This window comes from Sorex fumeus, unplaced genomic scaffold (assembly GCF_029834395.1).
Source record: "Sorex fumeus unplaced genomic scaffold, SorFum_2.1 ptg000026l, whole genome shotgun sequence".
Lineage (NCBI taxonomy): Eukaryota > Metazoa > Chordata > Mammalia > Eulipotyphla > Soricidae > Sorex > Sorex fumeus.
The window spans coordinates 5,241,986-5,259,949 of NW_026606083.1; the positions used below are offsets into that span (position 1 = coordinate 5,241,986).

The 17,964-nt window shown below is 42.0% G+C and overlaps 1 protein-coding gene across 1 annotated transcript in view; it reads left to right on the forward strand.

Annotated features, from left to right (window-relative positions):
- Window positions 1-17,964, forward strand: part of RSF1 (remodeling and spacing factor 1) — a 149,537-nt gene that overhangs the window by 68,029 nt on the left and 63,544 nt on the right. The window contains exons 3-4 of the mRNA XM_056114761.1: window positions 3,145-3,237; window positions 5,865-6,070. Of these exons, the coding sequence (XP_055970736.1) occupies window positions 3,145-3,237; window positions 5,865-6,070 (299 nt within the window). The remainder of the gene's footprint in view (window positions 1-3,144; window positions 3,238-5,864; window positions 6,071-17,964) is intronic.

Sequence of the window (17,964 nt, forward strand, 5' to 3'; positions counted from 1 at the left end):
ATTTACTTTATATTATTTGTTCCAACAACATTTAAAGAAATGGTGGATATAATTATTAGAAAATAAGTAAAATACAGTTTTTGATTGCTGTATGATTTTGACCTATGTAAATAAGGAAATTTAAGCCATTTAATACAACATAGTGAAATGCCTATTCTCATTTAAGTAAGTTTTCAACTCTGAAATCTAAAATATATTGCACTAAATTTAATTTTGCACTTGTATCATTATGGTAATAATCATGTCTTACCTGTCATTAATAAAACTTAAAAAATTCTGGTTTTGACATTTATATGAATTAAGTAAGGCCTATATATGTGATTGTTTTTGCCGTGCCCTTTATTTAAACACTGGTTTACAAATTTGTTCATGAAGATTTGTTACAAGTATTCAGTATTTCAGCACCAATGCTACCACTACTGTCCTCTTTCCTCCACCATTGTTTCCATTTTCTCAACCACCCCTCAAGCCTACTCCTATAGCAGACTGACAGTAATTTATTTTATATTGCTTGTTGCCACTAAGTGGCTAACAGAATGATCAAAAAATGTTTCTATAGAGGAGAATTAGTGAAAATTGTTGTATCTTACCATGGAGACATTAAGTCCTTTTCTAGGGGCTACTAAACTCTTACATAAGTTACCCTTCAGTGTTAATGTTTTTGTTAGTCTAGATTGGTTGGTTTCTATGTTGCGTTCCATCCATCTATTCATGTGATGTTAGTGTTGTAGCTATTGGAAAATAGCTCCAGAAAATCCAGAATTCTTAACTGGATGCTTCAGCTGTAGTTAAATTTTTAACTGGAACATTGCTCTGGTTTGTGTATGTGACTGCTGGAGCTTCCGTAAGTACAGGGAAGTGGGGGGAGGTAGTTCATCCGACTTTAAGAGAGCCTGGACATTTCAGTCACTGGGACCTGTGTACCTTAGTTTTGGGCAGGTTAATTTCTCTGTGAAGCTCAGCCCCAATATGATGGAATTCTGCCAGAGGCATGGCAGTGACTTTGGAGGGTGGGACCAATTGGCTGCAGGGCTTTTTTGCCTCCCCTCCCCGCAGTGCCCCAGATATCTTAGTCAGGAATGGGTGTCCGAGAAATTTTTGTGGCTAGTTGATCCCTTTTGAGATTTATTTGTGAGTCTCTGGAACTAGGCCAGTAGATGAGGCTGTGGAGGTCTTTCCTTTGAAGTGTTTTAAGTAAAGGGCACCATCCTGTTCTCAGTCCTTGATCACAGTGCTCATGGATGCAGTACTGCTGTCGTATGCATTCTTGGCGCTTCCTGTCCAGCAGATTGCCCCAACTCCCTTAGCATCTTACGTCCTGTGTGGCTGCTCTCCTTTGCAAAGTGCACGAAGTCACTGAACACATGCACCTCTTCCCATGCCCGATTCCTCGATTCCTCACCTTTAGAAACGAGTGTTAGCACTGCTTTTTTTCTCATGCCCCAAAGTGACCCTAAAACCCAGGGCCTCTTTCTCCTTTAGCTTTTACTTAGCGTGATGGCCATCTAAGTCTTCTTCACGCACCCTGTCACAAGATTTTTCTTCCTGGAACACGTAGCAGAAAGAGAAATTAAGTTAATCTAAGTTAAAGGTACGTCCTAGAAAGACTTCAGTGGTCAGGAATACACTCTTGACGCATTGATTGGAGAGTTTAGCCACGTGTCTACGTTTATCAAATCTTCCTGAGTCTACTCTACTCTAGGCATTGAGGTGTTTAAACACGCTGTTGTCCTTTACCAAAAGAAATTTCTAGGCTATTTGGAGAGATTAAATCATATAATCCCTCTAATTGTTTATGAACAATGCTGGTGCATTTAATGAAAATGCCATAAAATTGTGTTAGGGGAAAAGTGTATGTGCTTGGAAAATAAGAATAACAGAGTTCTATTTTTATCTTATGTTTATTTATCAAATAGTAGCGAACTTAAACAATAAGCATTTTGGGAGGAAGACAGGGAGATGGCAAATAAGCACATGAAAAGTTGCTCATGGTCACTTATTATTAGGGAAATCCAAATCAAGACAGCAGTAAAGTTTCATCTCACGTTAGTGAGAATGACACATGTGAAAAAAATGCTGGAAATGGGGTGGAGTGATAGTACAGTGGGTAGGGCACTTTGTATGTGGCCAACTTGGCTTTGATCCCCGGCATCCCATGTGGTCTCCCATGCCCTGCAATTGTAATCCCTGAGCTCTGACCTCCAGGTGTAGTTCCAAAACAAAAAACTGGAAGCAATTTATGTTTGTGCAGATGTGATAGTAAAGGAATTCTCATCTACTCACACTGGGAATGTTGTCTAATTCAACCCCTAGAAAACAGTACAGATTTCTCAGTAAGAAGAATTGAGGTACAGTATGACCCAGCAGTTTCACTTCACTTCTGGCTATATTCCCCTAGGACACAAAAACATTCAATATTACATATCCATGCTATTAATTATTGCAGCACTTGGTACAGTAGTTTAGATGTGGATTCAGCCTAGGTGTACAGTGACAGATGTGGATTCTGAAGATGTGGTGTATATACACATATATAATAGAATATATGCAGCTATAAGGAAAGATGAAATCATGCAGCTTGGTCCAGCATGGATGGAACTAAATGAAGCCAGAAGGACAAACTCAGGATGATCTCACTTATCTGTGATAAATAGAATAACTAGACAAAGGAATGCACTGTAGTAAAGAGACGATGCCTAGATCACCCCTGGCCTCAGGATATAGAGAAAAGGACAGAGAAGAAAAGAAATTGGAGGATTGGAGGAGAAATAAAAAATGAAAAGATGAGGAAGGTATAGAAGGGGGAGCATGGGCAAAGGGTCCTGGGTGCATTGGTGTGTAGAGGAGTGGTGTAACTCTGTATCCGAATTATGGAATCAATACTGAGGAAATCAGGAGATCAGAACCACAGCATCCAAACTTCAAAATGTGTCTGTCAAAGAAGCAAACTGGGGGACTCTACTGGAAGGAAGTTGAACACTCGTGGTAGCACTGTTGGAACATAGTATGTCAAAAAAACTGTTGCTGGAACATAGTATGAATAACTGTAAATCATGATGTTTTAATAAAAAGTTTTATTAATAACTGTACAGCAAAACTAATAATGTAAAAAAAATAATTTTATATAGTAACTTTTTCTAACAGATATGTCAAGAATTCAATAGCACCTGGGCGTGGGAAATGGAGAAGAAAGGCTACCTTGAGATGAGTGTCGAATGCAAACTAGCACTCTTAAAGGTAATATATTGATTATTCTTTGTAAATATTTTAGGTTTTTTTTTACTGGCTTTGGGTCCATTTGGTTGGATTAGAAAACAAGCTGTGCTGGGATGGAAGCTCAATGGTAGAGCGATTGCTTTGTACGTGTGAACACTGGGATTTGATACCCTGCACTATAGAAAATAAATCAATACAGCAGATAGAAAGTGTTTTCCAGGGCCAGAGTGATAGTACAAAGGGTAGAGTGCTTGATTTGCACATGGCTGACTTTCGTTTGATCCCCGGCACTTGATATGGTCCCATAAGCCTGCCAGGAATTATCTTTGAGTGCAGAACCAGAAATGAACCCTGTGCTCTTCTGGGTGTGACCAAACAAACAATAAAAAAGGAAAGGAGCATTTTTCTCTTTAGTGGAATAGAACTGAAGAATTTTTTTTTTCTTCTGATGACTCTGAGCTATAGCACAGTGGGTAAGGCATTTGCCTTGCATGCAGCCAACATGGCCGACCCAAGTTCGATTCCTCTGCCCCTCTCGGAGAGCCCGGCAAGCTACCGAGAGTCTCTCGCCCCCACGACAGAGCCTGGCAAGCTCCCCGTGACGTATTCGATATGCCAGACACAGTAACAACAAAGTCTCCAGTGGAGACGTTACTGGGCCTGCTCAAGCAAATCGATTAACAATGGGAGGACAGTGGCAGTGACAAAAATTCCCTTTTGTTTTCTGTCTTAAGGACTGCAGATGTGGGATAGGGGAGGGGTCCCCAGCAGCCTTTGATGAGCCAGTTGTTCTGTGTGGCTGTAGTTTTTCTTTTTTTGGTGGCTGTGGGGGTTTGTTTTGGTGCCACACCCAGTAATGCTCAGGGGTTACTCCTGGCCATGTTCGGGTGACCATATGGGATACTGGGGATTGAACCCAAGCTGGCTGTGTACAAGGCAAGCACCCAACCAGCTGTACTGTCACTTTAGTCCATAGTGTTTTTTTGTTGTTGTTGTTTGTTTTATGCTTTTTGGGTCACACCCGGCAATGCACAGGAGTTAGTCCTGGCTCATGCACTCAGGAATTACTCCTGGCAGTGCTTGGGGGACCATATGGGATGCTGGGAATCAAACCTGGGTCGGCTGCATGCAAGACAAACGTGCTATTGCTCCAGCCCCAGTTTTTCTTTTTTTAATACACAAGTGTACCTAGATTTAATGATCTTTTCTTGTTTTATGGGTTATTGTAGTTGAAAATACAATTTGTTCCCCTGAATTAATTTTGTTGATTTCAGTTTTCTTAAGTATTTAATAGTGTTTAAAATACTATTAAATTGTGACAAATCAATTGATTCACTAAATTGTCAGGTCATTTGTTTCAAGATGACTAGTAGAATGCTATTATCTACTTTATAAAATCTCACATTGCCAACTCTTCTTGATTAAAAGTAGATCTTTTCAAAATACATTTATTTTCAAGCTTGAGTTTCCTTTTTCCCTTTCCTCTTCAGAGTATTGACCCTAATCTTTAATATAGTCAAGGGGGAAAGATTCTTCTAAATAAGAGACTATTGCATTAGCTAACACAGGCAAAGGTAACAAGGCTATATGAGAGGAACATCATATATTGGATATTTTTGGATTGAGGAAATGTGACTTTATTGTCCATTTATAAATTTATAAATGTGCCTTTATATTCGGTAATGTTTTGTCTAGTACTATTATAGGTGCTCTTTAGAGGCAGGTAGCAGTAAGACTGCCTTCCTTTCATATACCTCAGACTTTCAAAAACAGCAATTTCAAGAATAATGATCACACAGTACTTCTAAGAAATTGTCATTGAACATGCTGTAACTTGGGAGATTTTTGTGCATATTCAGTCCTTTAAAATCTAACTCAAAGTAAAGTGCTTGCCTTGTATACACCTTGCCCAGGTTCTATCTCTATTGCTACAAAGGGTCCTATAGCACTTCCAGGAGTGATCCCTAAGTGAAAAGTCAGGAGTAAACCATGAGCACTGCCTTATGTGGTCCACAGAAAAACAACTCTGCCCCCACCCCCCAAAATCTCAGGTTATGAATGTTTGAGTTAAACCTGCCTCGAGCAGGCCCCAGTAACGTCTCTTTCATCCTAGCCCTGAGATTATATTCAAGGCTCTTTAGGAGAATGAGACCCATCATTGTTACTGGTATTTGGCATATTTGGTATGCCACGGGGAGTTTGCCAGACTCTGCCCTGTGGGCAGGCTACATTCGATAGCCTGCAAGTTTGTCCAAAGTAGGAATGAGATAATAAGATGTCATAAAAAGATGTCCTGATAAGATAAAGTTCCGGGAGTTGGATTTTTTGGAGTTAAACCTGCAAATTTATAATTTCAAATTTAACACCCTGACAATTGATTAGTCACACTTACTAGTATTTTAAATAATAATTAGGAAGATTGAAAGCAAAGTATTAAAATAATATTTATTTAAAATTATCCTTAAGATTGTTCATTCTAAACTGACTGTAAAAAGGAGGATGAGAAGATATAAAAGGGGATATTAATATTAAATAGTGTTCCTTTCATCCCTGTCATTGAGTCGGTTCTGCATTCAAATATACCACATTTACTGTAGTAGAAAAGCACATGCTTGGTATTTTAAGGTAATATCATCACTGTTTTCCAGTATCTCTGTGAGTGCCAATTTGATGACAATCTCAAGTTCAAGAATATTATCAATGAGGAGGATGCTGATACCATGCGACTCCAGCCAATTGGCCGAGACAGAGATGGCCTTATGTATTGGTATCAGTTGGATCAAGATCATAATGTCAGAATGTACATAGAAGAACAAGATGATCAAGATGGCTCGTCATGGAAATGCATTGTCAGGTATCTTAATGCTTTTTACATATTTGTACTTCTTACTTTAATCTCTTTAGTATTAGAACATAATTTCTTTTTTCTTTTTATGTAGGAGTACTGTTATTTATTCAACCATTGATTAAGTTTATTGAAGTGGTCATAAACCTCACATTACTTTTTAAAAAATTTTTTAATTGAATATCTGTGAGATAGACCATTACAAAGCTGTTCATAACTGGGCTCCAGTCATACAATGATCCAACACCCATCCCTCCACCAGCGTACATTTCCCACCACCAGTATCCCCTGTTTCCCTACCACCATACCCCAACACCCTACTCCCTAATTCCAGCCTCCCTCTATGGAAGGCACTTTCCTTCTTGCTCTGTCTCTCTCCTTTTCCTTTTGTGCATTATGGTTTACAATACATAAGGTGCTAAGAGGTCATGATGTTTGTTCAGGACTTTCAGTATTTTTATCGGGATGGTAAGGCTGGAGTAGCTTTTCAATTGGGTGGCTGCTTTGGGGTGTGGATATGACTGCCGAAGCTTCCGGAAGTACAGGGAGGTGGTGGAAGGTAGGCCATCCTGACCCTGAGAAAGCCTGGAGATTTCGGTCACAAAACCCAGATACCAGAATTTTCAGCAGATTATATCTTGTTTTTGTTTTTGTTTTATAAGTTTATTGAATCACCGTGAGAGCAGTTACAAAGCCTTCAGGTTTAAGTCTCATTCATACAATGATGAAACACCTGTCCCTTCACCAGTGCACATTTTCCACCACCAAAAATCCCAGTATACCCCCATCTCACACCCTCCCCCTACCTGTGTGACATATGATTTCCACATTACTCTCTCTCTACTTTGATTACATTCAATATTTCGACACCAGACCCACCATTATTATTTGGGATTTTATACCAACACTCAGATCTGCCGAAAAGGCAACATTAAACAATTTGTTTTCTATTGCTGATTCTATTGGTGAATAGCATATGATGTTGCGCAGTCGCAGTAACAGCCACGCGATTTTGGAATTCTGAAATTTTGATCATTAAACCTGGAGGGATTTCTGCAGAAAGCTGCTGGGTTATAAGATTTGTTTCTGAGTGTCTGGGGTCATGGCGTAAATAGCTTATTGAGTAGCCAGAGGGCCCATTCGTGGGTAGCGACTTGGGATCTCGTTGGGCCAGGGAGGAAGGAGCCGGCTCCATCCCCATTCCATGAGGCCCCGCGTGTCTTGTCACTGCAGGCCCCTACCTGACTATCCAATGGCCTCTGGAAGATGGTGGACCCCTAGCTGCCAGGGGAAACAGGCAGTGGGACAGCACCTTTTTCCCCCTGGGGTGGCCTGGGGGCTGGTAACCTAATGCGGAGTCTGGACGCATTTCTGCCAAAAGCCGCTGGGTTCCAAGATTTGTTTCTGAGTCTCTGGGATTATGACTTAAGCAGCTTGATCAGTAGCCAGAAGACCCCTTCGTAGGTGGCCAGCAGATTATATATTGGTGAGATCCGTCCTGAGATGGTGGAGTCAGCTCAGGGGTATGCTGATGATTTTAGATTTTGGGAGCAAGCCCCTGCAGGGCCTCTGCTTGGGCGGACACCAGGCTGACCCGCCCCCCTCCTATTTACCCCAGTCTGTTCAACCTTGTGCAGGTCCAAGGTTAATCATGATTTTTGATCTGTTTTGAGATTTATTTATGGGTCTCTGAAGCAAGGCCAGTAGTAGAGCTTACATGTTGGCGCTAGAGTTGGTTCATGGGGGTGACTGCCAGTGCTTCCAGGAGTATTGGGAAATGGGGAAAGGTAACCCATCCAAACTTCGAGAAAGCCTGGAGATTTCAATCATAAAGCCCACATACTTGAATTTCCAGCAGATTATATCTTAGTGAGGTCCGTCCTCAGATGGTGGAGTCAGGCCAGGGGTATGGTGGCGATTTTTGGATTGTGGAAGCAAGCTGGGGGCTCTGCTTGGGTGGGCTCCAGGCTGACTCACCCCCGCAACCCCCATCTACCTGGTCTCTTCAGCCATGCACAGGTCCCAGATTAATTGTGGCTTTGGCTCTTTCTAGAGATTTATTTATGGGTCTCTGAAATAAGGCCAATAAATGATCTTGTATAGCTGAGCCTCAGCCACAAACCTAACTTTTGGCCATTCTTAAACTTGGTCTCAAGTTCTTGGGGTCTGCCCAAAGGCACAGTAGCAATTTTGGGGTGTCAGGAAGCCTGAAGGCACCATCAGGCAGTTGATGTACATGGCTGTTGATATGCTTGTGGCACTGTACCTTCATAGAACATAATTTCTGATGTGGAAGATTCGTGAGATTGGGAGACATCCAGGACATATTTGATAATACCTTGCATAATATTGTAGTATGAGCTTTGTTATTTATCAATTTTTAAAATATTTGGTGGTTCGGCAGAGTCTGGCAAACTCCCTGTGCCGTACCCAATATGCCAAATACCAGTAACAATGATGGGTCTCATTCTCCTAAAGAGCCTTGAATATAATCTCAGGGCTAGGATGAAGGAGACGTTACTGGGGCCTGCTCGAGGCAATCGACGATTAACAGGATGATTTGTGATTTGTGATTGGTGGTTTGGGACTTTAGAAAGCTATCCTCGTAGCTCATTGAACAAATAAATTTTGTTACTTGAATATGGCAAAATATATATTATCAAAGAAATTCATGAAATTCATCTACCTACCCCAACCAATACATTCAGGGGAAACCCAAAGTTCAAATGTCATGGTTGTACCACCTCTCTCCTAGAAAATTGTAAAGTGGCACTGTAGCACTGTAGTAAAGTGGCAAATAAGAAAAATTTGCGTATTTGATTTTCTGCATAAATTTAGTACCAGCTCAAGGATTGCTCCTGGCAGTGCTTATGGAACCATATTTGGTGCCTGGGATTGAACCCAGGTTGGCTGTTTGCAAGGCAGGCACCCTACTTGCTTCACTGTCTCTCCAGCCCCAGAAGAGGAGTTTAAAGATAAGGTGAATAAAAGTGAAAATGTAACTTAACAATATTTCCCCTTAAAAATTTATAGGGAGCTACAAGAGGTGGTTCAGTGCGTCAGCCATTTTCCTTAATGTGGCCAATTTGGGTTCAATTCCTGCGATCACATATAGTCCCTCAGACCTACCAGGTGTGATCCCTGAGTGTATTAGCCGGGGTAAACCTTTAGCACCACTGGCTGTGGCCTCAAAACAAAAGAAAATAAAATTTAAAGTGGGAACAAGTGCCTAGACAGAAATTTATAGCATCAAATTCATAGACTGAATAATCCAATTCAAAAGATCATTCAAATCTAGTCCCTAGCCTGGCTAATGTAAAATGGTAGATTATAGAAATTACTGTAAATAATGAATGTCAGAAATTAAAGGATACATCGTACCAGATTCTGCAGACATTAAAAGGATGGTAAGGAAACTATGGACTACTTTGTTTATAATTGGTTCTAGTTATATTCCATCTAATTTTAGCCAGAAGAAATAGGCAATGTTAACAGACTTTTTTTTTTTTTAATTGCTTTTTTGGGTCAGAGCGATAGCACAGCAGGTAGGGCGTTTGCCTTGCATACAGCCAACCCCGATTCTATTTCTCTACCCTTCTTGTAGAGCCCGGCAAGCTATCGAGAGTATCCTGCCCACACGACAGAGCCTGGCAAGCTACTCATGGCGTATTTGATATGCCAAAAAGCAGTAACAAGTCTCAATTATTGTGAGATGTTACTGGTGCCCGCTCAAGCAAATCAATGAACAGCGGGTGGACAGTGCTACTATGCTTTTTGGGTCACACCTGGCCATGCACTCAGGAATTACTCCTGGTGGTGCTTGGGGGACCATATGGGATGCTGGGAATCGACCCCAGGTCAGCCACATGCAAGGCAAACACCCTACCCTCTGTACTGTCACTCTAGCCCCTATTGGACTTTTTTTTTTAAAGAAATTGGATCCATTATTAACTTTCTGCAACTGGCCAAGATACATTTACTAATTAAATTTACGAAGCAAAATTAAACCAATTCTCTTTAATCTTTTTCAGAGAATAAAAGGAGAGAGAATATTTCCTAATTCATTCCCTGTGACTTGCATTATTCTAATTCCAAAACAGTATACTACTACCAAGTGAGATTTGTCCCAGGTAGACCAGACTCCTTTAACATTTGAAAATAGAAATGTGTTGGGGCCAGAGTGATAGCACAGCAGTAGGGCGTTTGCCTTGTACGCGACCGGCCAGCTGGCTGAGCCAGGTTCAATTCCTCCGCGATTCCTCCTCCCTTTTCAGAGAGCCCGGTAAGCTACTGAGAGTATCTCGCCCATATGGCAAAGCCTCACAAGCTACCCGTGAAGTATTCGATATGTCAAACACAGTAACAAGTCTCACAGTGGAGATGTTACTGGGCTCACTCAAACAAATCAGTGAACAACGGGAGGAATAGTACTACAGTTTCCAACCTGGGTTCGATCCCCAGCATCACATATGGTCTTTCATCAACTCCCTGAGCACAGTGCCAGGAGTAATTTCTGAGCACCACCAGGTATATCCCCAAAGCCCATCATCTTCATAATAATAATCACTGAGAATATGATCCATCACATCGTTAGTTCAGAGAAGAAAAGTCAGGGCTGTCATTTACAATAGATACAGAAAATCTATTTGACAAAGTCTAGCACACATAATGATTTGTTTCAGAAAAACTTCAGTAAACCAAGAACAGATGGTAACTTGCTCAGCTTTAGAAAGTTTAGGTACACAAAAAACTAATGTTTTTTCTTAGGAAGCTCAGGAACAAGGCATAGATGGTTCTTTCACCATTCCAGAAATTATTAAGTCGCTATAGTAGATTTGGCGGTATAAGATTTAGATACAAATGTCAGTTGGTAATATTAGTAAAAATGTGAAAAATTGTTTTCTTTTGTGTAGTTTTTTTGGGGCCACACCTGGTGGTGCTCTGGCTTACTCCTCTCTCGTGCTCAGGGATCACTGTTGGGAGTGCTCAGAGATCAAATGTGGGTGGAATGTGCAAGGTAAATTCCCTATCCTCAGTACTTTGAAGGTGTGAAATTTAAAAGGAACACTGTGGACTCCCAGGAGGCATGCAGGGTCATAAGTCCCAGTGCCTGCTTGAACCTGGCAGTGCGGGTCTGTGATCTCCAGCTCTCTGAGATACAGCCGTGTGTATGGAATCCCCAGGAAAGGGGCACAGCTCCTGACTTGCATGTTTGTGTACTGCAGCTTAGTATGTGACACCCTGTCCTGTGCACTTCATTCAGGGGTACATTCTGGCAGAACTCAAACCCTGTGAGTACCATGGTGAGTGTGTGAGCGAGCCCCATTATTGACTGTGAGCACTATAGCTGCGTCTGTGAACGCCATAGTAGGGTATTGGAGCAAAATGGTGCATGTGGAGCACTGTGCTGAGTGAGCACTGCAGGCAAGTGTGTGAGCACTGCAACCAGTTGTACAAGCGCCACAGTCATGTGTGCAAGCACCAGGCACCTTTACCGTTGTAGCTGCCGAGGGGAGTAGGGAAGGCAGGGAGGAAAAGGGTCAAAACGCAGCACCATTTATTATCTCGTTAGTATTTTCCTAGTTCATGATTATACATTTGTGATAATCACTCTGGACAACTTGTTAAAGCAATAGATATAAAATTCATTTTGGGAAATTGGTAAGGTACTTTATTTTCTAGGAAATAAACTTTCAACTTTTTTTATTTTTGGGGTGGGGGGTAATTCAAGCACCTGGTCTGAAAGAGCTAGGCATGGGACTCAGTATTTTTAGAGTTTGAGAACCCTGGTTCCATTGCCCCATCTTGTCCAGGCCAGCTCCAGCTGTCAGGCTCACATGCTGGGTAAGGCTCCTGAGCTATGACCCTGAGGCCCTGAAGGAACAGCAGGATCTCAAGATTCCAGTCTTTGTCAGCACAATATATATAGCCAGTGCAGTAGAACTCCGTGAAAAAAAATTTGTGGATATTGACAAATTGATTTTAAAATGTATGCATAGTGCATATGCATATGCATAGTGGCAAAAGACCCAGAAAAGCCTACTCAGTATTCTCAGCACTGTAGCACTGTAGAAATGCACTCCCATTGTTCATCAATTTGCTCGAGCGGGCCCAGTAATGTCTCCATTGTGAGTCTTGTTGTTACTGTGACGTCACGGGTAGCTTGCCAGGCTTTGTTGTGCAGGCAAGATACTCTCGGTAGCTTGCCGGGATCTCTGAGAGGGGCGGAGGAATCGAACCCGGGTTGGCTGTGTGCAAGGCAAATGCCCTACCCGCTGTGCTATTGCTACAGCCCAGTATTCTCAGCATTGGAGATTAAAGATCAAGATTAATAGGATGTGACTTTTAGACTTTACTTTGAGCTAGTGTAATTTATTTTTTTGTCTAAAGTATAAGTTAACTATTATATTTTTGTATGTATGGTAAATATTATACATAAACTTCAGTAATAGGTCTCTTAGAGCCATTCACAGGGATCTTTAGAACATATATCCCACAAATACGCAGGATTGTTGCATAAGTGGAAAGTTAGGATAGATATAGAAGAACTTTTTTTTTAATGTTTGATTATATTTAATATTCGAACACCAATCCCACCACCATTACACCTTTCCACCACCATAGTAAAGGCCCTCCCGTTGATCATCGATTTGCTCGAGCGGGCCCAGTAATGTCTCCATTGGAGACTTTGTTGTTACTGTGTTTGGCATATCGAATACTCTCGGTAGCTTGCCGGGCTCTCCGAAAGGGGCGGAGGAATCAAACTCGGGTCAGCCATGTTGGCTGCGTCTTTTTGGGTCACACCCAGCGATGCACAAGGGCACTCAGGAATTACCCTTGGTGTTGCTCAGGGGACTATATGGGATGCTGGGAATCAAACTCAAGTCGTCCACATGCAAGGCAAACGCCCTACCTGCTGTACTGTTGCTCCAGCTCCTCAGATATTTCTATCCCTAACCCCAACCTCTGCTGCAAAGCAGAACTGAAAAATTTATTTTGTGTTGTTATGAAAACTGCTGAGAATGCTCCATAAAAGTTTCCCTAGAGGAAAGAGTGTGTAGATTGTTGTATTTCACCCAGGGGAAATTAATCCCTTCGGTAAGAGATCACTAACATGTTAGGGGTTTTTGTTGTTGTTTGGCCAGTGCTCAGAAGGTCCTGCTGGCTTTGCTTTCAGGAATTACTCCTCGCGGTTCTTGGGGGACCATATGGGATGCTGGGAATTGAACCTGGTTTGGTTGCGAGCAAGACAAACGCCCTACCCACTGTGCTGTAACTCCAGCCCCCACTAACATATTGTAAAAGATTGTGCTTACACACACACACACACACACACACACCTGTAAATAAAATATATTTCCATCTAAAATTGGTCGCCTCCTACTTTAAACACAATAAAATGTGCTACACTACTCTTAGAGTATGGGTGATGTGAGGTATGAGTTGTCAGCTGCACAGTCCAGAAATATGGTCACTTGTGGGTGAGGCTTGGCCTGGGCATGTGGAGAGCGGCCGTGAGCTTGGCAGTGGTTGAGTTGAGTTTTTCAGCTGCCAGGGCTGGGTCCCTTGGGGCGGGGAGGGTTTCACCAGCGTCTCTCCAGGATGCCCTTGATGGAACAGCCTGGCGCAGGGTCCAACAACATGTTTATGGCTTGTGTTGTGCTGTGCTCTTCCGAGAGAGAAAGTCATGTGACTTGGATCGTGGCTGATGATGAAATTGCTAGAGTAGTTTTAAGGGTGTGGTGCAGTAAGAGTAGCCAGCAGATCACCGCTCTATAGGAACAAGCCATGAGAGATAGAACTTACAGACTGACAGGCAAGATGACATTATAAAGAAAAGTCTCTGCTCTATGAAAAATAATAAATGAAATCCAAACTGGTTGAAGATACTTTGAAAATTTATATCCTGGGTCCGTAGTACTACAGCGAGCAGAACACTTGCCTTTTCTGCAGCTGCCCTCTGTTCCATTCCTGGCACCTCATGTGGCACCTGGCCCCGAAGCAAAACAGCAAGTGAAAAAGATGCATATATGATAGTGTCTGGGGAGATAGATCGGAAGTTGGGGACACATATCTTTTACCTTCCATACCTGGTGTCTCTGACCCCAAAAGCATCATACCGCTCAGTCTGTTTTCTGGCGTCTGTCTGGCCCAATTTCCAAATCTAACAGGAGCCTGAGTCTCCTGGACCTGAATATGGCTCAGAAAGGCTCCTGTAGTACTTTAAAAAGAAAAAAAGACAAATTTGATAAAAGATTTACCCAAAACATACAAAGAACTCCAGTACAAAATGAAAACAATGCAATTTGAAAATGCATCAGTTTGGGGCAAAGTGATAGTACAGCAGGTAGGGTGTTTACCTTTTATGTGGCTAACCCAGGTTTGATCCTCAACATCCCATATGGTCCTCTGCGCACCTCCAGGAATAATTCCTGAGTACAGAGCCAGGAGTAACCCCTGAGCATTGCTGGGTGGGTGTGACCCAAAAAAAATTAATGAATTGCATCAGTTTGTAACTGAGACCCCTACCAAAGAAGATCCTCCACAGTCTTTGAGAAGAAACTCTATATCACATGCCATCAAGGTAGAACAACAAATGCTATTGCACATCTAGGAGGATAGTCAAGAATCAGAACATTAATACAACAAAGTGCTGAACGCATGTACAGCAGTAGAATTTCTCTCACTGCAGCAGAAATGCAACATAATATAGCCAATTTGCAAGTAGTTCTGGTGTTTCATTCCTAAATTAAGCATGCTTCTAGCAATTATACCCTTGGTATATTCATCAGATGCAAATGCAAGAATCTGCCCACAGCTGTGTTAACTTTTTCACCCTTGCCAACACTTGGGAGCAGCCAAGGTGCCTTGCATTAGTTGAATAGTTTTATAAATGGATAAACAAAGTGGTCTCTCAGGACAGTGAAAGTCTATTCAGCACTGAAAATAAATGATCTGGGACTGGAGCAATAGCACAGCAGGCAGGGCGTTTGCCTTGCACACGGCCAACCCGGGTTCGATTCCCAGTATCCCATATGGTCCCCTGAGCACTGCCAGGGGTAATATCTGAGTGTAGAGCCAGGAGTAACCCCTGTGCATTGCCGGGTGTTACCCCCAAAAAAGCAAAAAAGAGAAAGAAAATAAATGATCTCTTAGAGTGAGAAGTTAGTTTGACGGGCAGAGTGCGTGCCAGCGTGTTGGGGTCCAAGTTTCATCCCCAGCACCACTTTATCCCCTGAGCACTGGGAATGGCACCCCACAGCTTCTAGGTACTGCATGGAAGCCACCCCTCAGTAAATGAAAAGTGGAGGAAACTTGATAAGTTCTTTTGCTTTTCCCTATTCATTTGTGGCCACACCTGGTGTGAGATTTAATTAGTTGAAAAAGCCTATGTTAAGTGAACTGCGTTGTTTCAACTTTATAACTTCGTTAGAACAGGAAGAACTATGGAGTTGGAAAAACAAGAATAAAATAAAAACAGTTGTCATCATTAGGTCCGGAGCCGTATTCCAGAGGGATTTCCATGTTTTCTTTGCGTTCAGCTAACCCGGGTTCAATCCCCGGCATCCCAAATGATCCTCCAGGCACCACCAAGAGTAATTCCTGAGTTCCGAGAGCCAGGAATAACCTGTAAGCATTGCTGGGTGTGACCTCCCCGCTCCCCCACACCCACCAGAAAAAAATCCAAAAACAGTTGTCATCAAGGTATGGGAGGGAGAATGAATCTCTATAGCATATAAGTTTGATTGAACAGTAAAACCACTTTGCATAATACAAAAATGATATCCATATCAGTGTGTGTGTGTGTGTGTGTGTGTGTGTGTGTGTTCATGCCCACAGGATGTGCATAGAGGAAGCCAAAGTAACCCTGGCTCTGGAGATGGTTGCCAGGGCAGCCTCCCGTCTCTTTGAATCATGTCCCACACTTGAGCGTATTGTGCACGTGTAGGGAGAGGGCAGTGGTGGGGATTTAAAACACTGCACTGTGTTCTGTCCTTGCAGTTGACATGAACATTAACCTGCTGTGACAGAAACTGTAATATTAAATGCCATAACTACACTAGTCTTAAAACTTCCATTTCTGTTTGTTAGAAATCAATAAATGTGGGACTAAAGCACAGTTAATACATATTACAGACAGGTAAGGTGTTTGCCTTGCATGCTTCTGACCTAGGTGTGATCCTTAGCACCCCATTTAGTACCCCCGAACACTGCTAGGAGTGATCCCTGGGTAGAGCCAGGAAGAAGACCTGAGAATAGCCTGGTTGATGCAGAAAAAAAAAACAAATGTTTGTAAGGTGGTACTTTAGTAGTTATCTTTAGGAAGTATTTGCTAGTTACTGAGTTGTATTTAGTTCCCTTCCCCACCTCCCCCGTTTTGGGGGTTTTGGGGGCCACACCTAGAAGTGCTCAAGGATTCCTCCTGGCGGAGGGATTCACTTGGTACATCAGTGCCACGAACTTTAATACTATTGTAGTCATATTATCTGAACTAAAATATTAAAATGTTAAAATACAGATGAAAAGAAAGCAGTGGAGGGCGAGGGGAAAAAAAACTAAGTTTGTAGTTCATTCTAGAAACAATGGTAGACATGTTTGTTTGGTCAGGTGGCAGGATTGGGGCCATAATCAGGAATGCTTAGTGACTCATCCCAGTCTGTGCTCAGGTCAGAACTCAGGGAACCTTTTAGTCCTGGGAATTGAACTAGAGTTGGCTGAATTACTATTAAATATGTTTTTGTTTTGTTTATGTATTTTTGTTTTGAGGTCACACCTGGTAGTATTCAGAGCTCACTCTGGCTCTGTTCTGGAATCATGTATGGCAGGCTCAGGGGATCATATGGGTAGCTGGGGATTGAATATGGGTTGGCTGCACATAAGGTACACTCTACTCTCTGGCCCCCTGAATAGATGAGTATTTTAACTCTTATGAGTATAGGGCCAGAGAGATAGCTCAACAAACTGATTGATTGTATTCTTCAAATGAGAAAGGCCCAGGTTTGACCCATCACACTGAATGTACTCCAAACAGCCTCTGGATGTGACCCTAAAACCAAATGTATAAAGATAAATTAGAGTTGGGGCCAAAGCGATAGTACAGCAGGTGGGACATTTTCCTTGCATGAAGCCAGCCCGGGTTCAGTCCTTGGCATCCCATATCGTCCCCCAGCACTGCTGCAAGTAATTCCTGAATGCAATCAGGAGTAAATCCTGACCATCACCAGTTGAGGAGGTCCCCAAACAAAAGAAAAAACAAAAAAGATTTTTTTTAATTCAAACTAAATCTCCTTCTTGCAATTTTACATTATAGTTGACCCCCCCCCCAAAAAAATGGCAGCCTAAATCAAAATTGTATAACCAAAGTTGTACTATATTCTTTTTTTTTTCTTTTTTGGGTCACACTCGGCAATGCACCGGGGATACTTCTGGCGGTGCTCAGAGAACCATATGGGATGCTGGGAATTGAACCCAAGTCGGCTGCGTGCAAGGCAAATACCCTACCCACTGTGCTATTGCTCCAGCCCCTTTACTGTATTCTTAAAGCTCACTTTTATCTTTATTTTTAGAAAGGCATGGAATCACAATTTATGGTACCAAATGTTACTACCTGTGAAGATGGGAAAATTTATTTCAGTGCATCAAGACCTTGAATGATTTATTTATTTATTTTTGTAAGAGTACTGCTATTTATTCAGCCACTAATTAGCTGATTGAATTGGGCATGAACTCGACCTTAATTTTTTAAATTTTTTTTTTTTCATTTTATATTTATTTGCTTGAGCGGGCCCAGTAACGTCTCCATTGGAGACTTTGTTGAGCAAATCGACGATCAACGGGAGGGCCTTTACCTTTACCTTATATTTATTTATTGAATCACTGTGGGAAAAGTTACTAAGCTTTCA